The 23,657-nt window shown below is 40.0% G+C and overlaps 1 protein-coding gene across 1 annotated transcript in view; it reads right to left on the bottom strand.

Moving 5' to 3' along the window:
• SLC38A4 (solute carrier family 38 member 4) overlaps positions 1-19,970 on the bottom strand; it is a 23,409-nt gene extending 3,439 nt beyond the window's left edge. The window contains exons 1-15 of the mRNA XM_026050294.1: positions 19,909-19,970; positions 15,331-15,564; positions 14,402-14,492; positions 12,954-13,069; positions 9,678-9,751; positions 9,453-9,545; positions 8,186-8,267; positions 8,009-8,091; positions 7,847-7,905; positions 6,831-7,109; positions 6,634-6,713; positions 5,417-5,517; positions 4,332-4,456; positions 1,227-1,371; positions 118-215 (exon numbers count right to left, since the gene is read on the bottom strand). Coding sequence (XP_025906079.1) covers positions 118-215; positions 1,227-1,371; positions 4,332-4,456; positions 5,417-5,517; positions 6,634-6,713; positions 6,831-7,109; positions 7,847-7,905; positions 8,009-8,091; positions 8,186-8,267; positions 9,453-9,545; positions 9,678-9,751; positions 12,954-13,069; positions 14,402-14,492; positions 15,331-15,452 — 1,548 coding nt within the window. The 5' untranslated portion in view covers positions 15,453-15,564; positions 19,909-19,970. The remainder of the gene's footprint in view (positions 1-117; positions 216-1,226; positions 1,372-4,331; positions 4,457-5,416; positions 5,518-6,633; positions 6,714-6,830; positions 7,110-7,846; positions 7,906-8,008; positions 8,092-8,185; positions 8,268-9,452; positions 9,546-9,677; positions 9,752-12,953; positions 13,070-14,401; positions 14,493-15,330; positions 15,565-19,908) is intronic.
• Positions 19,971-23,657: the final 3,687 nt, after the last annotated feature.

The raw sequence follows: 23,657 nt of genomic DNA, 5'->3' as shown, positions 1-23,657 counted from the left end.
TCCTTCCCTCCTTCCCTCCTTCCTTCCTTCCTTCCTTCCTTCCTTCCTTCCTTCCTTCCTTCCTTCCTTCCTTCCTTCCTGTCTCCCTCTTCCTTCCATTGCTGCCAGTCCACTTACCCCAATCTTCTGGGGAGATCTCAGAGGCTCCTTCTTAACGAGCCGCAAGTAGAAGGCAGCAGGGAGAATGAAAATCAACATGGTCGCAGAAGAGGCACCTAAAACAAAACTAGATCTGAGCATTGTGCTGTGTAAAGAAACACATCAGTGTGGTGTATGCCGTGGAAAAATAGCATGTAGAGTGCCAGCTGCTATGCTAATTCCACTTGCAGGAAAAGAGATCTGTCTCATATTCGGTATTCTTGCAGGACTGTCTTATATTCACCCAGAACTTGCACAGTTTCACTCCCAGGCTACCAAAAAGTTTCAGTTTGGTCTGTGCCTAGGGAATAATTATAATGGATTTTACAGGGTCTTGTTCAGGTCTGTGATATGTTCTTTTGAGGACCTTTGTGCCCTTCTTCTGCTATGGCCCAGACTCGAGACGGCTCTTTAGGTGTCTATACACCTCTTTGATACAGACAATGTTTTGAAGCTGGTCCTCCAGTCTGCCACCATAGCCCATAACAGAGCCCAGAGTGATAGCTCAGATGTAAAGACTCTGGAGGTGCAAACTGGCTGCCTGCATGGAGTGTAAACTATGAATAAGGCATCAGTGCAAACCTCCATGAGGGTGCCAACCTCAAGGGCATCTCAGTCCCCAAGTCCTCAAGAAGCTCAGAGGACAGAGACTCTGCCCAGTGCCCAGGAGCCAAAGCTGAATGGAAGAAAGAGATGGGGAGAAAACTCAGAATTTCCAAGGCAGCATGTAACTTTTCTGTCTTTTTTAACATTATAGTTTGAAAGTTGATACATTATGCATGGGTTGGAGGTGCCTTCTCCTCCCATTCACAAGATACCTTTTTTTTTTCAAAATGTGAACTCATCATCAGTTTTTATGCTAAATTTGTTAGATTCCTTGTGCCTCATGCAGGCTGGCGGCTAAGCTGGGTAAAATTTAGCTTTGTGTATCACTTATATGGGAATTTTTCTTTCCCTTTTAACTTTTCATATAAAAACTCCAGCTTGTGTTTAAATTACTCCATTCTTAAGGTTGGATCTAAGAAATGTCATTCAGCCCATCACAGAAAGGATTAACATAGTAAATAGAAAATATTTATGAAACCTACCGATAAATCCAAAGATGTCTTTAATAGTGGGGACAAAGATTACAAGCAGGTTATTAAAAGCAAGAATTACTGCTGCAATCAGGAAATGTCTTATCCAGCTGAATGGCCTTTTTGGAAACAGCAATGCACTGATAGATGAACGGATCTGTAAGATGAAAACAGCAATTAATTTATTTTTGTTTTTCACTTTTTAAATGATCTTCTGACTGAAGAAATGTGTTTTCAGCCTTTACTTCCCTTAATGTAATCTCGCTCTGATGAAGGTTTTTGAGAACTACGTTCACAGTTTAATGCAGAAACTCAAATATTTGCAGTGCAGAAGAAAGACAAGTAAATAGGGTGTAAAATCAGGGAGATGAAATCTGTTCAACTGAAAGATGCTAGTATCAGCAAAAAAAAACCCTAAAGAAACCCCCACTATGAATACTAATCAGCAGGCAAAAATGCATGGGTGAAATGTGAGTTGCTGTATTCCTGAACCTGATCCCCTTGAAATTCCCACAAGAGTAGTCATTTTCTTTCATGAGAGAAAGAGCAAGCCTTTGTTTAACTTGTGTTAATACATACATATATGTATGCATATCAAAACAAAAGCATATCTTACAATGCCATTTGGAAATTACATTCTAAAAAGCTATTGAAAAAGATACTTTTTGTTCCACTGATTTTCTCACATAAATACAGGACTCTTGCAGCAAAGAGAGTCAGTAGGAAAAAGGTCAACAGCAAATCCCTTTGGTGGCAGAAGATAGTGTTACGCTGAAGTACTGTGATAAACTTAAAAGTTTTGAAGGATAGGTATTGAATAAAAGTGGTTTTAAACTTAAAAATACCCTCAAAGAACACTTTTGTTTAGTTGTTTGAAAACACCAGACAAGTGGTTCTGGACGAGTTTGTCAATTCAATAAAAGTGTGGAGTTCTGTCAAACTTGGAGCTCATCATCTGAAAACAGAGCATAAATTTTGTATTTTATGTTTTTCTGTCTGAAGTGAGCCAGAGTTGTGAATGAAGAGGGAGGCAGATTGAAAAAATTTAGTTCACTCCTTGAGTGAAACATTTCTAAAGTAAAGAACTGATGCATTCTGTTCCTTCTCTCCTGCTGTCAGCATCTTGTGTATTATTCCTACTGTGATGTTGCCCTTGAAATGAAGTTATCAAACTGAAATTCTACAGTTTGACTTTTGTTATATAAACCAATCTCTAAAAATACTTTTGCAGTGCAATGAATATCTTTTTTTGAAAAAAAAAAGAACTCTGACTATTTAATGAAAACACAAATTTAATAGTTCATTAAAAAACAAAAGTAGTTTGTACAGTTGTGATGCATATTTGGAGTAATTAGATAATCACTAATGCTGAACTGGCTATCGTGATAGGCCATGTCAAATTGTTTGATATGCTGGCTTTAAAATAGGTGATAACTTCTAAGCAATTTTTTTAACAGAGCAGTTAATTCTGTGGTGTGCAACTGCTAAGCTTCTGCATGTTATTCAGGTATAAAAATAATTATACAGAAATATTAATTGAAAATACTACATCTGATTGATGCAGGGTTTTGTAATGCCTTGAAACTGTTTTCACTTGCAAAGTGATCAGTCAGTTGAGACTAATGTAAAAAATTAACCATCTCTTTCAACATCATGTTTAAGGCAAAGCATCAGAAGGTTCTGCAATTCCCTGTGATTGACCACTCTGGATGCTCTATAGCACAGCAGATATTTTTTTTTTTTTTGAAGACAAACTTGAATGGGAATCATTGCTCTTAAGTATTTGTCTATGAGTATGAAAAGAGCACCTCTGCACAGCTTGTTTTTGCATCCTCGAAAACAGAACAACAGGAACCTGCCATTACTGCTCCTGTCAGAGGGTGATGTTAGTGTGACGTGGCTCCCAGGAAACCTGCCAACTGCAGGACGTAGGAGATGCACAGGCCCTACAACATGGCACACCTGCCCCCTGAAATTTGCTGTCGAGGATCAATGCTTTTCTTCCCTGCCGTACAGCAGTGCAGAGAGGGCCAGAGGGACAATGCTTTATGTTCAGGAGTCCAAAGGTCTGCTCTTCGAGGTGGGATTGGTCTGTGAAGAGTGATTTTACTTCACTTTCTGTCCCTGCCACTATGGATGTTGCATTTTTCCCTCTGAACGACACCTAGAAGCTTTGAAATTTGCTTGGGATTCTGATTATGTGGCTGCATCTTGACTACATCCGTCCATACGTGCAGCTCAAGATGTTGGTTTGGGAAGACTCCTGCAGCCCCCTGTGTGGGCACAGGAGCCATACGTGTGCAGCGAAACACCTGAGCAGCCCCAGTTTCACTGCCTGGAGCCAGTCCACAAGCGGGAACACTCAGGAAACCCCCTGAAGTGTAAAATGGCAAGTTCTGTCTTGGAACTATGTGGTCCTTGGATATACAGTGCTGCCTGAGGATAGTCACCACTGCGGCCCTATGCAATGGTAAAACTAAAAATCACAGCTGTTCCTAGAATTTATTCTGCACCATCTGTAACAATTTTTTTATGCATGTCCAAATATCATCACCTAGAATTTTTCACAGTGTGATGTATAAGATTTTTGTAATGATCATTATTTGATCATCTGCTACCTATAATAATTTTTGTGACATCCAACTTAGGCGTTTATAGTACGCAATATTCACAAGGCGTCTGTTTCTCTGACATGATCCCGAGAGAGCCAGGTCTGGCAGCCCTGCGTAGCAGGTGGCTGGAGCTGCATGTTTCCTTCTTGAATTTGGATGCTGTAGTAGGTGCATGTGTCTGTATTGGGAAATCTTGTAAATGGTTTGAGCGTGTTCCCAAGTCCTCCGTACTTGCACCACTGCTCTGTTAAATATAGTACAGATCGGGCCAGAGAGGGACAGGGCAGTTGTTCCTGAGAGCTGATTTATTTCAGGCTTTCAGAAATTTGCAACCCTACCTATCTCAGATCCTTGCTTCAGGCAAATTATGTATGAGACCTTCCCAAAGCAAAGCTCAGGCTTTTCTTAAATGTTAAGGACTGTGTGTGCAAATTTTACAGCCGCTAACCACAGCCATCGTGTACAGGCTAGCCCAGATTTCAGCTTCATCCACACTGTTACTTACAGGGAAAAGGACAAGGGGCACAGTCAGGGTTACAGCCACCAGCACTGCGAGGCGAACTGTCAGGAGGAGCGTGTCAAAAGTGTACACTTTCGTGTACGTATGAAGTAACTCATCTTCAACTTCTCCTACGGAGGGAAACAGAGAGGATTTAAATTACTCAAGCAGAAACTGCACATGCAAAAGGCAGATCTTTATACTGCGGTGAGATAAGATTAGCTCTGGCCCAGCTGCTGTCATTAGATACACGTTATGGGCTAGGCATGAAAGAGGCATTTTCCCAGCACAACTGGTGCAAGTCCAGCATCCACAGATGACTTTGGTAATACAGCTCTGAGGAGGTGCTTTGTCTTCAAGGATCTCAAATGACTTTCTCAAAGCCATTAAATAGATGTGAAAACAGGCAAAATAATATCTTTGCTATTGAAATAGAAAATACCTTGCTGAACTGGGCATAGATCTCTTAACTTCCACACAAGGCTTCCAGCTTTCAGACAAAGGGCCCCTGCCACAGCAATAGATTAGATATTATGCTGTATCATTCAATTCTGTGCTGCAATGGAGGAACTAACAAAGCAAAAGGAGGTGGTGTTTGTATAAAACTGCACCAATATAGGGAATACTCTGTTTACCTACTAGTTAGGCCAGCTCATAGATATATTTTTTTCACACTAGAATGATTTGCACCATAGGTGAAGCTGAATTAGTGGTGTCAGAGGTAGGGCAGATAGCATTTAATTGTGTCATGCAAAGCTCTTGAGTGCCAGAATATTTTTAGTACTGTCTTGGCCTTGCTCAAGAGCCAAGCTTACAGTAGCTTGAGTTCACAAAATCAAGAGATAAAACAGCTGGTCCCCCTGGTAGATACTGCTGAATCTCTGCAGCTGAGAAACTTGTGGCCTGGCAGCTGGATGTGTCTCACAACCTACTCAGGATGTTACACACTGGGTGTTGTTTTTGAATAATTTGTTTGCATGTATTCATGCCCACCAGAAGCAGAGGGACACCTGATCCTGAGTGTGAAAACTCCTTCTCTCCAGCTTTAAAGTTAGGAGGGAAATTCTGCAGAGAACTGGACCTTGACCTACCATAGAAGGTAAGGTATCCAAAGAGAGCAGCCAGAAGATACATGACAAGCATGCCGGTGATGGAGATATTTGAGACATTCTGCATCCTCTTTCGGGAACGGCTGAAGTAGGAGAGAAAGACAGTAACAGTCCTATTGCAAAGCCTCTATTTGTACATGATACACTCTGAAAGTACTGGCATCACCTTGCTGGTTGGTGAATTCGTAGCCGTTATGTTACTTATACAGGGCTCTTCAGTTCAAGCTTCACAGCTCTGAGCAGGACGGGACAGATTTATTAAAGTGTACGGAAACTTTATTTTTACTGTTTACTTAGTAAAATGTAAACACATCATGTTATTCTGTATGTCATTATTTAAACACTAGCACTCTCAAACTGTGTTTTTTAATTAAAAAATGGAGGAGCTAAAATTACAGGGGCTTGTGATAATAATGAGACAAGAACTTTGATTTGGCTCTATCTGAATATTCTTATATCAACAAAGAACTGTTCTAAAGGTTCTAGAACTTCTTTAAGGTCAAATCTCTTCTACAGAGAAGAATTCTTTGGTTAAAAATGTGCCTTAAGAAAATCTTCAGTTTATGTGGGGTGGAAGCAGGTTTCCAAGTCATCTGGGATCTTTGATTTCCTCTGAGGTTAAACTAACATAGTAGGTAATGGGGCTTGGTTTTCCTGAGTTTTTCTGCACAACCTCCTGTAATTAATTAATCAATTAATGTTGAGCAGATGCATTTTTTAATTCCCAAATGACAGCTCTGTGCCAGCTTAAGCACTATTTTATTTTTGATATTGAATAAGCAAAATGGGCTGGGTTAAGAGCACATGTAAGACACCCAAACCAGTGGCATCCCAGAAAACTAAGAGTAAGCAACAGCTGATCTGGATCCAGAACTCATTAAGATATTTTTAGAAATCAGAATTCTCTATTTCAGTGTTATATGTTGTGCAACCAAGTTCCTCACTGTTTTTGTTTCACATTGCTCATAGGATTATCCAGATTGCAGCTTTCCTAAATGTCATCCAATGTGGATCATTGAACAGTGATTCTCTGTCACCAATATAAGACTACTAGGTCAAAGCAAAGGCAGTTTCTGCTTATTCTGGAATGCAATAAATCATTAATGGATGTGTGTCTCCATATCAACTGTCAAGGCAAAATGCCTAGAGGGTGGTCCCCTGGGTAACTGGAAGTATAGAACAAAATTATAGAATCTTACTCTTTCAGTTCACTGTATATCGGTAGCACCTCAGGGTGGCACACGAATGCAAATGCCAGGATGGGTATTGCATACGCAGTCTGTAAAATAAAGCTTCCATTAGTAAGAATGATCCCTGTTTTATCTCTGACTTTTGGCAGGCAGCGGTTTAGTGATGGTATGAATGGCTAAAGTTAATTCAACAGAATCTCCCTTACCCGTGAATTGAACACAAAGTATTTGGGCTGACACATGTCATTGCTGTCACTGTGTGCTTCAAATTCCACGCCACTCTTAGGGAAGGTGTCTCTTGGCTCCTCAAGGCCTGGCATGTGCCCAACTGTGTTGTCCATCATGAAATTCACCTCAGAATTGAGAGAATCATTGGGTAGCATGACAAGGTGCATTGGCACAGTGTTGTTGATGGCGGTCCAGTTCCCAGCCCCATGTTCCATGACAGGGAGAGGACAGGGGATTTGGAATTTCTTGTAGATTACCTGCAATAAGAATAGACAGTGTGATCTCAAGTATACACTCCTATCTCAACAATAGGAGATGCATGCTGACACCTGCTTCTGTTAGCAGTAACATGAGAATTTTTTATCAGCACAGCCAAATACAATTACACTTCCTGAACCATGAATTTAGCCATGCTCCACAATGTCTTGTTTCTAAAATTACTTTTTCAAGGAAACGAGGCTTTATATCATGAAGCTGTGTATATCTGTATCTGATAGATCCTCTCTAATAACTTTTGAGCCCATTGAGTAATTTCAACCAAATCTGACAGAAATATTCTGTTCTTCAACATATTCAGGTCTCTCATGCTCTCTGAAAACAGATGACTGGGTACAAGGAAACCCTATGAAAGCCTGCACGGACATGCAGGCTAGGATTATCATCTTTGATAAGCCAAAAGAAATACAAGCAGAAACATTGAAAAGGCAGGGTAAAGAGAGCAAGAAACCAAAAGCCATTACTTCTCCTATTCCTGGAAGTATGTGTTACCTGCTTCTGCTCTTTTCCCACTTTACATTTTATCCTTTCAAGTGCGTTTTTTAGCTTTTTTTTTTTTTTTAATATGTTTTTGTTCTGCACTTGGGTAATTGATTTGATTCACCTGCAGGTGGTCTCCTAACATCTACCTCAAATTGTCCTATCAAGGAGTTTAATGGTGGTGAACAGTGTACAGACTCTGTATTAGCATACACACATATCCTGAACAATCACTTACCACACTGACAAAGAAAACCATACAGCTCAGTGAAAAACCACTTGTATAACCAAGATAACCTGTGAAGTAAGAGAGAGAAAGAAAGAGAAACAGATTAGGCACATACAAATTCACAAGTCTAACTGAAATAAGAAATGAGGTTAAGCAGGGCATTAACCTTACCTAAACTCTTTAGAAGGGAGAGGGGAAGAATAATTCCAACTGTTACAAATATGACGAGGTAGTTCCCATTTAAGTACCATTCTCTGAAGAGAGGAAATTAAAAAAAAGTAAAAAATTCCTCTTAACATTTAAGTAAAAAACTTTTATCTAAGGTTGAGGTTGGGCAAAGATACCTACCCAGAATTCTCCTCAAGTTTCAAAAATGCTCTGATCACTTCAGGGAGTTCATACTTAATAATAAAGAGGTAGCTTGACATTGCTGTAAAAAATGAAAAAACATCTTTAGAGGAAAAAATAAAGTTCAAAAAAACCAATTGTTATACACAGCAATAATACTTTATGAAAAGCACACTATTTTGTGAATCAGTAGAAATAGAGACTAGAGAAATTGTTTAAATGGGAGGGTGAGTAAAGAGATGGTATGTTCTTTTGTTGTTGTTCTGCTTTTAAAGTGTACTGAATGACATCCAGCATTCAGCCTTGTATTCATCCCTATATTCATCTAGCATTGTATTTAGAATACAATATAGTTATTATTGAATTAATAACATATTCAAATCACTGTTATGGTGGAATTTACATTCCAAATGTAAATTTACATTGTTCCATTTGCCTTGCTATTCCAAATGTTGGGGTTTTTTTTCCAATGGGCACTGTGTGTCTACTTTTTTATTAGCATTGTTAACATTGCTTGTCACTGCCTCTAAATCTCTTGTCCCTCTTGCTCCTTCTATTTCCAACTTTTTTTTGTTTTTATACTTTACTTCATGGATTTAAAAGATTAATTGATATAGAAGATTAATCATGATTCCTGATGGAAAGGTAGATCTATATTTTTCTCATTTGAAACTACTGACAGGAGGCATGTTTACTTTAACCAGAAAGAGGTCTCTGGAAACCTATGGATCAGTGTTAAACAACAGGCTGAAAATCACTGAACTAGAGGATAATCTATTCCTCTGTACCAGAGAGGCGTAATTCCTCCTGAATTCAACCACATCTGACACCCAGGTTTGTGAAAACCAAATATTGAAGAGTCTTTCTTCTACAGAGAAGTCATAACCCTGTGATGTGCTTTTGTGCTTCCTCCTTTTAGGTGAGATTCACCTTTCCTAACCTCTGGTAGATGCCTTATCAATTAAAAAATAATGGCCAATCCGTAGATTGGTCTCATTAGATAGAGACATCCAAGACATTTTAGCCATTTTCAGAGTCTCTTCATGGGTTGTGGTGAGATCTCAGGGATCTAGCATTGATTGGCTGCCAAAGATAAATTCCTCCTGTCCTTCCTTACTACAATACTAGTGAAAAGCATGGGCTGTGCCTTGCTCATCTCTAATGCCATGTAGGCAGAAAGCACTGGTATTCTGTAGTACAACTAGAAGCTGGAAAACGTTTTTTTTTTTGTTTTTTTTTTTTTTTTTTTAAGAATTTTTCCCCTTACCTCCAATATTCTGCATTGTAACAGAAATAAAAACACCACATTTTCCAAGCCATCCAAATGCTTTTTCTCCCAGCTTTTCATATATTAATGAGCCTAAGAAAAACAAAGCAAAACCAACAAAATAAATATGGGCCACTACCCTGGATGCACTTGATGAATTGCATTCCAAGGAAAACATGTGAAAGTAATATGAACTTTTAGTTAGCCATAATCTAATCCTCATACCTCCTTCTTTTGATATCTTCAGTAAGAGGTGGACGGAGTAGAGTGACAATATTGCTACACTGAGCAGCAGAACTCTGCAAGGCAAAGCAGAAATCAGAATTCCAAACAGGACATCAAAGACACTCAGTTAATTTGTATGAACACAATTTATGCTTGCTTGTCCTTCTGAAGTTCAATGTGTAAATAGGTCTCAGCAAGTTTATTCTTTGGACCTGTGGTACAAAATGCAGAGATAAGTGTCAACTTGTAGCTTACCATTGGCTGCACTTGGACCTTATGCACCCCCAAAAAAGTCCCTCGGAGCTTGTTCAAATACGGGTGGGTGCCAATTCCATGTTACTCAACAGAGCTGCTCATCGTAACAAGCTGAATTAAGCAGATCTCTATGCAAAAGTCAGGTATTTGGTCTCCTGCTTGCTCCCTCACGTGTCGTTACAACCTCTCTTATTACACAGATCTGTGTCCCCCAATGCTGCCTCCCTTCACCTTCTCCCCATCCCCCCCCCAAAAAAAAAGAAGAAAAAAAGGAATTGAAACAACTTCACTGCCAACTCTTGTCCAGTCAGTACCTTTGAAAATCAGGTCATTTTACTGTGTAAATATAAGATTTTGGAATTTAACCTGATACACTCTTTGGAAAGTACAGGAAAAAATATTGCATAATGCTGAATTACATGACACTGGAAAACTTGTTTTCAGAGATTTTGCAGCACTCTTTTCCAGCCTAGTCTGCTTGAAGGTATTAGTGCCTATATTTATTAATTATGATTATTGCCCTGTTACTTCCACGTAAGATTTGCACTCTATGATGTGATGCCAGGTATCAGACTCTGGTAAAAAATGTATCTTAATATGATATTTTCAAGCCACAATACCATGGGAAGCATATTTTATTACCATAACTATCTGTTTTTAGCCCGCACAAGTAGTGGTGGAGAAAATACCTAATCTGTTTACTGATGTCCCTTAGTCAGTGGCTGAACAGGAAGTTCTGCCCCCTGTGCTTCCCTTTCACCGAAGATGAAGTTCAATGTAGGTAGTGACACTGATAACGGGCTCTCTAAGCAAGCTATAGTCTAAGAGCTGTAGTGATACTGGTTTAGGGGCCGCATGGTCACCACCAGACCATCACAGGTTTAAGGTGCTTTCTCCACGAGAGACAAACGGAGCTGTAGACTTCATGTGAAGGGGGCTGTGCCTCCTTCTGTGGTCAGAACGCACATAGCAGAGAGGATGTGATGTGGGTTCAGATTGCAGCCACAGTTTGTGGCTCAAGTCTCATGGCTGAGACTGCAGTGTATCAAATGGCAGCCGTCTTGACAAAGGGCACCCATGTAGGTGCTATTCAGAGACACGGCTTCCATGCCCTGGTGTGTGAAGTGCAGCTTTGCAAACTAGAGACATTCCGGTTGCACCTGCTGAGTTGTGACAGGCAACAGAGTAGGCCCCAGTGCGTGCTCCATGCAATTCCAGACCTCTCCCATGGGAGGGGAGAAGCTAAAAGGAACTCCTGGAGTCTCATGAGCTTTAGGAGCCCTCATCCCAATTTCACTCTGTAGAAAATCTTTCAGTATGAGAATACATGGGTAACATGAGAACAATAAATCATCTGCTGCCAGCACAGTCTGAATTAAAATTAACGTACAACAGTTTCTATTTAATAGGTGGAATTTTTCTATCCCACAAATGCTTATGTCACGATCTGTAAAAACAGATGAACTTCCAGCAAGTAGATGCATGCCATCCGGGTAACAATATCCCCACATAGTTCTGTTCTTTTAAATAAAACTCCTTCCTCTACCAACAGGGAGAATGTTCTCATGCACAAAGTATGAAAGTAAGAAAAGAAAATGAGATGCAGGTCCATTGTTTTTTGCTATATATAACTCCATAGTGTTGCACTGGCATTACTCAATGCTAAGGCTTGCGTTCTGCTTAGCAATGCCAACAGAACTAATGTAACTTGGCTTGCATCGGATTTTTTTTCAGCCATCCTTGTGAATGCATAAAGCCTTAAAAATAGAAATGTTACAGTGAGAGAGTTTTGTGCATTTTGTTGTTGGTGGTGGTTTTTTTTTTTTCTAGGGAATCTTGATATGACTTTCTTTCAGTGGTTCAGAAATGATGACTTTCTTTCCAGTGGTATAATTTATGGCTGCATTAATTGGTACATGTTTATGGAGAAAATAAGGTTCTTAAACTAAGTTGCGGAAAGAAATCTTGGTTTTTCAGTTTCTAATGCCATCTAATGCCACAATTTTAAAACTAGGTTCCATTTTTGTATATGTAAATATTACCTCTAAACCATTCAACTGTGGGTGCTGAGAAGTACTTATCTCAGAGAGTGGCAGCATTTGCATCTACAATTAATTTTCAGTTACAAACTCTCCTGGGAAAATAGGAGGTGTTTCTTAGCAACTGGAAGCTACACATAGAATTTCAAGTGCTGTTGCTGTTCTAGTTATACAACCTCCAAAAGTATACATTCCTATGAGGATAGCATTGCTACCTGATTTAAAGATTTCTCAGATTTAAAAACAATGATCTAGTGCTATACACTATTCAAGTCTCAAGAAGGAAGGCTCCTGTCAAGTTGAAAGCCAATTGTTAAAGGGGAACAATTTAGCTGTACATTCCCTCTTGTCTGACTCATGTGAAGCTAGCTGTAGATTAAAAAGACTGCACATGGCTATCTGCTGCTGTCAATCAAAACCCATCCTCTATAGATGCTGTATATCAATTACATACCATAGTTGTCTGTGATAGTATATTGAGCACAAATAGACCTGAGGGAGTGGTTATCATTAAATCTGAATAGATCTGTGACTGCCTTTCTAGTCAAAACATACTATGGTTTTGGACTTGCCTTGAATATTCTTCTTTCATTTCCTCATAGTGATTGCATAGTTAGAATGGAGTAAATATATTCTTTATGGGTGATTTATTGCCCCTGTATAATTCCCATACTGAACCAGCAAGATTTCTCTTGTTATTTTAGGATCAATATACTTGTTCTTTCCCTTTGAGTTTTGATTGGACAATATCAAATCATATCTGTATTCCCCTGATAAAAAACAGGTCTAAAAATTAAAAAAAAAAAAGTTTTGTCAGCAGTGGATGATTTCTTGCGGTGCAACTAAAATGTTTTCCTTACAAGAGATCTTAAAACACTTTTCAGATAGCAAAACATGGGTTCTTAAGCTAACTTACCTCTCCAACTGCAAGAGCCAAGAGCTCAGTGCTGCTGTTCTACTCACATTTTATCGGCATACTTACACAAAAAGGATGATTCCAGTGTTGGCCATGGCATAAGACAGCCCCAGGATACCGCTGCCCATGATGGCATTGCTCAGGTTAAAGGATGACATCCCAAAGGAAGCTGTTCCCCTGTGCTGTTGGGAGCAGTAACACCAAATGTTGGTTAACCTGTGCTTTGCTGAGCACAACACACTCATTCTTACTGCTTATAGTGGTTCCTGAGCCCACACTCACTTAAGAAGTCCATTTTGCCCCCAAAGCCTGCGGTGTGACATGTGTATGTGGTGTTTCCCTCCAGCTCTCTGTGCAAGGGAGAGCTCTGCAAGGAGGATGGCCACATCCCCAATGGCCAGTGGAGATGACACTGCCAGAACTGACTGCATTAGCCCGCAGCAGAGAGAAAAGCTTTTATCTAACAGGTTTCCCAGATTTGGAGAAAAAGTAGTTTAATAGATTCAAATGATTTTTAAAATGAATCCAACTGGTTATTGAATTTTATCCTAGTAGGATGTGCCTCTTCCTCTGCAGCACTAAACATGCATCTTAGGATGCTGGCAGAGAAGAAAGCACTGTGTGGCTGGGGGGCCCACTAGAGGGAGAGTGGGAGAGGATCAAAATCTAGGAGATGGGGGGGACTCTGACACCAGCTGGGAAGGGAAGAGAAGGGGAGAAATACAGCTGTTAATTTTAGTTGAAATTACAAAGAGTGATTTTCTCTTTTATTGAATTATTTTATTTGAACCATCCTAATAAATCCAGTAGCATATTAAATAAAATATTTGTCATCAAATTCAGTATAACTTTGAATAAAGTTAAGCCTGAGCAGCCAGATACATAAATATATACATATATACATGCAGTTTACCTCTCTGAGCATGATGCTGCAGAGAGTTTGAGGAGTGCTCGAACTGTAATGCTCAGCATTTTAAAGCCAAACATAAATATAGCAATGCAACTGGATATAAATCAGGAAACAATACAAGTGCACATGCATTAAGACCTAAAACTATTTTGAAATGGATGTTTAAAGCATATTTCTTTTGTTCTATGTTTAAAGGAGTGGTTTTTTTTAATCAGAAATTCGTTTTTCCATGTCTTCTAAGTTTGAATGCAAGACTTAAGACTCCAACCTGAATTCTTTCTCTTCTTGTGAGAGCAGTAACAAAGTATACTTGTTACTATATATATCTTCCATCAGAAATACCTGAGCACACCCACCCTTAGCTGAACATCTTGGGTGAGATGTGGACCACAATATGACCTGAGGAATCTTCATGCCTGCTTGTGAAAGAAAAGCCCGTTCGTACTTGCCAGATAGCAGAAAGAGTTTGCAGCACTAACTGCTAGGAAAGCCAAGATTACACTGACCAAACTCTAAAGTAACTTTGTTTATGAAAAGTTCTATAAAAAGATCTAGGTCAATAAGTCTTATTTTGTGATAATCCTTAAAAATGAATAAAACTTACATATTCCTCACTATATTCTTCCAATTTCTTTTTACCCAGATATCCATTTGTAAGGAACTTCTGACTTTCTGCATCATCACTAGCAAATGGACTGAACACAAAGAAAAATGAGAAAACATTAGATAAGGCTTATGTTCAACCAGAGCTCTTTGACATTAGCAGAAACTTTGGCAGTAAGGTGAGTAGTAAAAGTCCTTTGTCAAAAAAATCCCCTCTTTTCTCCTTCAAGAGACTCATTCCCAATTGCATGTTTAATGGATCTTTGCATTTCCTTAAAAATCTCTTTTAAAATTAGCAACTTTCAAGTCATATTTGACTGTGGAAGTTGGAGTGTACCAGTTCTGACTTGTAGTGGACTCACCTGAGTTTGTTCTTCAAATCCAGGTAGCCCAGAGCCTTGCAACTGCCCTACACTGAGGTCTTGGCAGGCTCAGGGCTGGGGGCCAATGGATGGTCTGGAGATCTTTCTCTCAGGTCATCCAAATGCTGGATCTGTGGGGGCTCCCTGGGCAGTTCCAGTGGGAACATTTAGCTGCTGTCCTCCATACCCTGCCCCAGAAAGCTCCCACGAGGCAGGAGCACAGCATGTGCATGCTCGTGTTACACTGCCCTGTTGACATATTATTTCCATATATACTATGTGCCTGGAAATGTCCAAATGGATGCCCAAAGCTGGGAGCCTGCAAAGGTCACTCCAGGCAATGAAAGGCAACACGAACCTGGGATGTCCCTGCTATGTGCGACACCATTCATCAGGGCACGGGGCAGGCAGAGTTGTGCGCTGTAGGAAAACAGCAGCTAAGCTATCAGACCACTTTCATGTGGTTGCCTATGAAACATTTTGAGTCCAAGATGCCAATAGTGATGCTGTTTTCTCTGCTTGCTGTTTTGCAGTCCTAACGGAGCAGCCTTCCCAATGAAACACTTACCTCCTAATGACAGCAGCCTTTTCTGACTCGGCCATCTCCGTGTAGCTGTCTTCGAGGCTTTCCCCGCTGTTGCTCTGGTCATCAAGTTCGATGTTGACTTTTTGCAGCTCCATGCGATCCATTTGAACGGTCAGCGCTTTCCAGTGCACACACTAGCTTCTTTAGGGTAAACAGCACTGAGCCTGCTGCTTGCGAGTTTGCTTTACCATGTGGTGGCTGCCAGAACACTCTGTTCTGCAAACAAAACACAAAAGAACTCATTAGAATTTCCCCCAAATTAGATAAATGTGTGTGAATCGTTTGGTTTGTGTTTGTTCTTTGTAATAGCATTAAGAGAGGAAACTGTCTTGGACTGGGCGAATTCTACACGAGCATAATGTGCCTTTATATACCAGCCCTCGTCCCCTCTGTCTTCCTCAAAATGGGAGAAGAATGCAGTGACCACATTCACAGTGCATGGCCAGTATGTGATGAAATAACAAAACCAGAAGAAAATATTTTTTTGATCTGCTGTTTTTGAATCACAGGGGGATGGCAGTGCAGAGAAGCTCACCACATTAGAAATGGAGAGAGTATATATAGATACTCTTAAAGGTAATGCTCAGTGTTTTGAATCATTGGTTATAAGATCAATATTGTTACCAGTTTAAATGTTTTTGGTAATTTGTCCCTTTTGTTGGGATCTAGCAAAGGAGAAGAGTATCTCTGCATTGTCGCCTTTTTAATAACTAAAAGTTGTCATTCTGTTACGGCAGTATATTGGTGCTTAATGTTCATCATTCTCTGCAACCAGATCTGCCTCACACACATAAGACTTAATACCCTTGTTAAAAAAAAAATACTGTCATTTAAAAAATCATATGGATAAATGCTCCTCATTCTATTTCTGTATGGACCAAAGGAAAATGTACAGAGCAAGTTTAAAGAGAGGACTTTGCCTCCAGCATTTACAGCAGTTTCTTGTTACAAGCTCAACTGTAGATACACATTTGCACCCATTTCCTTATTTCCCATGCTTGATAAGAAAACACCATGCAAGTAATATAAGTAAAATACCGATTTACAGTACTTTTCCTTTCTGAAAGATATTCCTTGAGAAATCTCAGCATTGCTCTTCCACAGACGAGGAGACAAAGACACAGCAGTGAAAGGAGTGAGCACAAATCAGAAAGACCCAGGGCCAGAACTTCTGCTCCTGGTGCTTCAACCCTTACTTTTCAGTCAGGCACACTGGCTGAATCCTTTATTATTTTCATAAATATCATATGCAAAATGCAGACCAGCACTGCATAATAACAATATCAGACAACAGTGAAACAAATAACTCCTATGTCTGCTTTTCTGTAACGCTAAACCTGCAATTATTTAATAGCCTTCCTCCCGGTATTGAATTTATGGACGCATCTGTCCTCTCAGTGAGAAGACTTTCAAAATCCGCTGCTGATGATTGCATGCTATTCCTAAGAGAATCTACAAACTTATTTATAGTGGCAAAATGTTAGAGCACGTGTGCTTAAAATGTAAATGTAAACTTTAAATATCAAACCTGGAAGCTAGAACTGAGCACAGGTCAAAAACTAAAGTCAACTTATAGCTTCTCACTGAGAGCATTCACTAAATTGAACAACTGAAAAGGAAAAAAAAGGTCAGAGTGTATTAGGCAGTTTCCTACCAGAGAGAGCAGCTCTGTTTATTCCTTTCTGCTGCCACCCCAGGACTGTGACTGAGACTGATCACTGACTCCAGCATTAGGTCAGAGCTACTAGCAGCCTTGCATTCCTGGGACCTGATGCTCCTTCCCACTCCGGATAGGAATAACTCCAGGAGACAAAATAATTAGAAAATCTGAACCCTCAAAACTCTGGTTTTGTTCATAGGACTGGCTTTGAACACAGATGTTGTCCTATCTGAGGAGCAGACCAAATTGCTTATTTTTAATCTGTTGTGTAAGATTCAGGCAAATAATTCTAGACTATGTTTAGCCCTATTCTGAAATAATTTTAAATCTCCAATATTCACATTAGCTAATGCTTGCGGGAGAAATATCTTTTCCAGATGTGGCAGTCCAAAAAGTACAGATCTTCAAAGAGTTGAAGAACAGAGAAAAAGTCAGCAAACAAGTTGCCAGGAGTTAAGTTACATAGCAATTACACTAAGAAAAAAAAAATCTGGAGAGTACAGCAAACACTGAAAAGGAGGGTAAAAATTGCCCAGAATCCTGCATCACAGTGTAAGGATCATTTTGGACATTGTCCTATCAAACATTTACACAAGTGAGTCATGTGACTTATGGGAGTCATCCCAAGAGGCTGCAGAGTCGCTGCATAAACAGTGCTTTGCTTTTTTTCTTTTCAATTTGTGAATTCACAGAAATTTTGAGCGGAAGGTTCACACTTGTGGTTGACAAAATTAAATCTCTTGAGAAAAGACGAGCAGGCTCTTTATAGGTAGCAGATGATAGAGCTCAAGGGTCTGCAGACCTTGAGATGAAAACATAAATGGCAGAAATGTGGGCAGGATCAAACTCATGAGACACTCAGAGCTGGAGTTAGGTTCAAATATTGTAAACATTGTTAACTTGAACATTATTTATAGCCATCACTTTGACCTTCAGCAGAACTTGGATAAACTGGTCCTTAGCTGGTGGAAATCCATTCCTTCAGGTTCTTAGCATTGTAAATACTGGCAAGTGCCTGGGAAGATGTTGAAATCAGGTATTCGGGTGTATTAGTAGCATGTGCTCCCTGAAAGTACTTCAAGGGGCATAGCTGCATAGAAGGTCACAGTCTACATCTTGGCACATGGACTGCATGAGCAACATAGGAGATCTACACTCATTTAACCCTTTTATTTTCTCTTCTTGTGTATTTACTCACATGTTACACCACACAAATGCTGAAAAAGTCTAGAAAGAGTCCATGGCATCTCTGTTGTGAACTCAAAGCCCTTGGGATGAGGGCCCATACGACCAACCATCAGTGGCATAGTCCTCTATATCTCTCACTCCAGCTCTGTGAACTTTGAGGCAATGACCAGGTACGACATATAAAGCATACAATAGACATGCATACAGTGCACATACATACAGTAAAGGGCACCACTACCCCTTTAAGTGATTGCTCAGCCCAAGGAGAATAGGGAAGAGTCCTACATTTTGCGTATCTTCCCCAATGGTGAGACATCATTTATAAACAAAGAATGCTCTAGGTGGTTATGTTTAGAAGAAAATGCTGTGTCCAGTTGCATCTTGCACCCTGTCGGAGGCTGCAACATGACGGGTACCAGAATAACCCACCTTGGAGATTTGCCTGGTGGCCCCACCAGCTGCTCCAAGCCTCTATAGCGACCTATGCTACACATGAGTGACAGTCCTGCACCCTTGCAGAAGCATAACCAACTATTCTATGGGGATTTTAGAGTAAAACACTGAAATATATTAACTGAGATTTCCTGCTTTCCGGTTCAGAATTCCGGATTTGAGTCTCCAAATCCTATTTTGGGCATCTAAACCCACTGACTGACGTCCTTTCCGCCTAAAGGACTTTTGAAAGTCTAACATAAAGGAGAAGCTGTTGACTTCTATTCCCTTTCCTTTAGTTAACATCAACACTATTTTTCAATTGTGTTTAGATTGAAGAAAAATCTGTTAGATTTATAGATATTCCTTGAACTTGGCTTCAATGAGGTGATGCTTTTGCTGCCTCTTGCGGCATTTGGCTGAACAAAAGAGATATTTTTTTAAAATACAGCATTAAAATGGAAATACTGGCTGCACAAAACATTCAACTGTTGTCTGAGGAAAGTTATGCCCGTAAACCTATTTTCCCCTTAAATTATAGGGTAGAGTTCTGTATAAACATTTATGGAATAATGTTTTTCAGAAATAATTCAGAAAACTCTTGGCATATGATCTCACAATTTTACTAACTTCTTTCCAGCCTGCAGTGCAGCTAGGATATTAAAGAATGGACAACGTCAGACAGGCAAGTAATCCTGGATCGCAGATATGACTTTTTAAAAAAAAAAATCAATATTTTTAAGATCCATCTGAATCACCTGATTCTTTATCTGTGTTACAGTGAGTTTACAAGATTATAGTCTGCATAGGTATTTTCAAAATGAAAGAAGTGTTATCACTATGAAATAAACAATTAAAATATAAAGGCTTCTTTCACAAGTTCACTTAGAAGACTTCTTTCTCAACTGTGTTAGCAGCTAAATCACAAGTCTCAATAAAAATCCTCAGAAGTTAGCCAAGAGCTCCCAAACAAAGTGAGGATAGTATTTCTTAACTGTTTGGTTGCTTTTAAACATCTCCTGCTACTTCTGTAGTTGCTTAGATTTTGGTTTTTTTTGCACAAAATAGACTGAATATCATGTAAAGTAAAGTAAAACAAATATGCTCTCCAACATAAATTGTCATGACAGTAAATCTTAAGGGCCACATCAATCGCGTATTTATTTTTGTAGCCTAATTACATTCTTGAAACTTTTTTTTTTTTAATTTTCAGTTTAAAAAATATGGAAAATGTCTGAAATAAACTGATTAGATGTTGTAAAGAAAAGTTTTAGACTTACCTCTGAGACAAATAGGTTCTTGTGCTTGCTTGCTTGCTTCCTTGCTTGCTTAGCAGGATATATCTTTTAGGAATTGCACCTGTAATGAAAAGTTTGCTCCTGTGCAACCTAGAGCTGTTGGACAGTGATTTAAAGACAAATGGGAGTGTATCAGATGAACCAATCAAGAGCTGCTACACCCCAACAACTCCCTTTGACAAACTTGCGTCAGCTCTTTTTAAAAAAAGGGAGAAAAAAAAGAAGAAAGGTAAATCAGTTTATTGGAGCACACTGAGGGCAAACATCTCAGTTACCAGAGCTATTTGCTCTCTGAGCTGCACACTGTTACAAAATTCAAATCTGCAGAATGCTTCCTAGGCTTGATCAGGCTTTCATTTCATAATGTTTTTTGAAAGATATGTAAGCATGTACTAAACTTTCATTAGCAAAGTAGTAGTAAACCTTAAAAATAAGGCTGGGATAAGTAGCTAAGAGGTTTTGCAGTTTTCTCTCTCTGCTCCTAATATGCATCTTGAAATTGCAGGGAAGTCCGCCCAGGCAGGGCGGATCGGAAGTGCATACTTTCAAACATGCCGGTTGACCTGTGCCTTAGTTTCCCAGTTGAAATATTTACCATAACTGTGATTGCAGAGGGCTGGCCTGTATGTCAAGTGACAAATGCTATTGCTTTAACCTCACTGTGGAAGAGCTTCACTATCTTTAATGTATTGGATGTATTTGAGAATTTATATCCTTTCAGCCAAATACCTGAAGGCCATCATTAAAAAATAGCCCCTCCAGTCCTCCCTCCCAAGTTGGCGTTGTGATCAAAACACCTGGGCTGGCACAGCTGAGAGAGCAGAAGGGCAAGTAGATGGCTCAATCCCCCTTGTTTCCTACAGCGTGCTTCAGGCTGTTTTAATGGAGCTGGAGGACAACACGTGAGACCCTAACCCTGCTGTAGGGCAGTGCTGGGCATGTCCCAATGCAGGGTTTCTCTTGCAGGAGGGCTTGGCTCAGAGCCGTCGTGGTTGGGCCTGCCCCCACACTCATGCAATGTGTTGGCCATGGCCTAGATACCCTGCCTGGGGGAACCTGGGTGCAAACACCCTGTCTCCTGACACCTCGCTGTGTCTGCTTTTATGCTTGTGCAGTGTGCCCTTCTACCTCTGGATTTCTTCCACCCCGCAAAAATCTTAGACTCACATATAGTTTCAAGAAAATTAGCTCCATCTCCTTCAGCTGCACATGCTATGGCTATTGACTACAAAGGCAGTCATGAAAATCAAAACTAAACCCAACTAAACCCAACTGTACAAGTAGTGGAGCCTTATGAAGAGACACAAGGTTTGGAGGAAGAGATACCATGTCACATTACATCTATTAAAATAGTTGAGAAAACAGGCAAATTTCTAGGCTTAGACTTGTTGAAAGGAGTTGGAACTTAGAAGTTCCATATTTTCCATTACATCAGCTGATCAAATGAGGAATATACTCTCTTCCTATAAAGCGTACAACACAGAGCATGTCTTTAATGAATTAATGTAGTTCTTAATCACTTGAAAGAATCATGTTTTGGCACAAAAAATATTCTCCAAGATTTCTACAAGTGTGATGACTGCGAATGCCGAACGGGCTGGGGGAAGGAAGCCCAGCACTGCTTTGCAGTTTGTTTGTTTTGTGCACTTGACAGAGCTGTGGGTATAGGCAGTTTCCTCATTGCCCCGTTGTTCTCGTGTATGTCTCATGTAACAACAGGGGAGAGAAAAACATTTCTTTAAACAAATGAAAATATGATTGTAAACCATAAAACAAGCAGCAGGGGGGTTTCAGGACAGATGTACTAACAAACCAGTAACAGCTGTAAAAATTACTTTTCATGTATCTTTTGAACCTGATTAAAAAAAATAGGATTACTGCTTACTTCCTTTTCAAATACCACAGATACCAATATCTGCATTTGATACCCAGAGTCTAAGTAGCATGCCACAGTTTTCTCTGTAGCCACGTTGTAACTCTTGGGTTGATTTAAGTCCATGTGCATACGTGCATGGATGGGTGGAGTTGTCAAGACACTGATGTACATGAGACCACATCTGCCTGCCCAGTCCCTGCCCTAGGACTGAACAGAAGATGCCAGTCAGTATACGGTGAGTGGGGAGGTGGGCCTGGCATAAACCATCCATATGTCTGTAAGTAATTTTATCTGCAGAAGGAAAAACATCTGCAAAAATATGGAGTGACTTTGATTCTGCCAGTTCTTTTTGTCTATCCCTAACTAGAAAATCATTGCTTCATTTTCACCAGGAAAGATTTCTCTCCACAGAGCAATTGTTACTGCCTCGTATTGCTTGAGTGGAGACAAGTGGTCTTGGATTGAAATCCCTTTCTCTTTTGTCTTCCATGTGGCTCATTTTGTTTCAGTATTTCTAAAGCAAACTTAGCAAAGTTTGCTCAAGATCACACATGAGTTGGAAGAAGCAAATATATTTTCTCGCTTGCTAGCAAAGAAAAGAACCAAGTTCTTACTTATAATGTTGGGAAAACAGTGTGGAAAACAAGAATTAGGGTTACATGTGCTGTCCATCCCTGGCTCTTCCTGGCTCTGCTTTTGTGCAGGCATGGCTGGGCTGTAGGAACTCTGCAATCACATTAGCTGCCCTTACACTCAGGGAAAGGCCAGTGCACTACTTTATAGCAAAGGCCATAAAAGCTGATAATCATATCTCCACAGTTCCCTTGTTTCTCTGTTAGTTTGTGGGGGTGACTATACTACAGACTTGTAAAGTCATCTGTCTTGGTGCTGTCTATGGGGCACACTCCAGCTTATCAGCTAGTGCCTCCCTCCACCCAGACTTGTGTTTATTCCTTTTCTGTGGAAGCTCCATGAACTGATGCTGGAAAAAGTATTATAAAATTGGAAAGTCATATACTAAACTTTCATCTTCTAGTGCCTTTGGACTAGCCAGCTCATTATAGAGACACCACACAATGCAGTAATATGTGCCATTGCTTACAGGAAAGCAGATTGTAGGCACAGGATGTCCAAGGACTGAGGGCACATTATTTTGCACAGAATAGGCCTTCCCTAAACAATCCTCTAGACCTAGAAGAGTGATTGGACAACAGAGGTTTTCAGCTAGACAAGGAATTAGTGGTGATGGCAGGGCCACTTGGTAGGGCTCAATAACACTGCTGCAGGCAAACCCGCCCACATTCCCAACTTCCAGCAATTCCCGGTTTCTGAGCATTGTCATATGCTTTAGAGCACTTGCAGGAAAATCTATCAGCCATTGCTCAAAGCACTTGTCTGTGCAAAGAACAATCAAAAGCTTGTTTGACTGTGTGAACAGGGAGTGCTGGCTCCAAGCTCAGAGCTTCAGATCCCCCAAATATGAAAAATATCTAAAAAGTAATGACAGAGTTTCTAGGATTTTGGCAAAGGCAAAGCATTTTGGTAAAGGCAAAGCTGGTCATGTCTGCGCTCTTATCCTGGGAAGTTGCCTACTTTGCTTGTGCCTGGAGCCATGACTGGCAAAAAGATAATGGATGGATGAATACAAGTTGATTCTGAAAGTACAGGAGATGCTTTCATCAAAATGCAAAGCATATTTTTACTGTGTTTTGACCTGGGGGCATTAGAATGTGAGGTTATATAAAATGTTTTATTAGCATTTTCATGTTTTCTACAAATAGGAAACCCTATTCTCATCCATAAGCTAAAAATAATAAGATGACTATTTGAAGTAACTGTTACTCCCTGACTTCAA

The sequence above is a fragment of the Nothoprocta perdicaria genome, unplaced genomic scaffold (assembly GCF_003342845.1).
Source record: "Nothoprocta perdicaria isolate Ctin4 unplaced genomic scaffold, notPer1 scaffold_67, whole genome shotgun sequence".
Classification (NCBI taxonomy): Eukaryota; Metazoa; Chordata; class Aves; order Tinamiformes; family Tinamidae; genus Nothoprocta; species Nothoprocta perdicaria.
The sequence above is the reverse complement of the archived record's forward strand: the minus strand, read 5'-3'. Positions and strand labels throughout refer to the sequence as shown.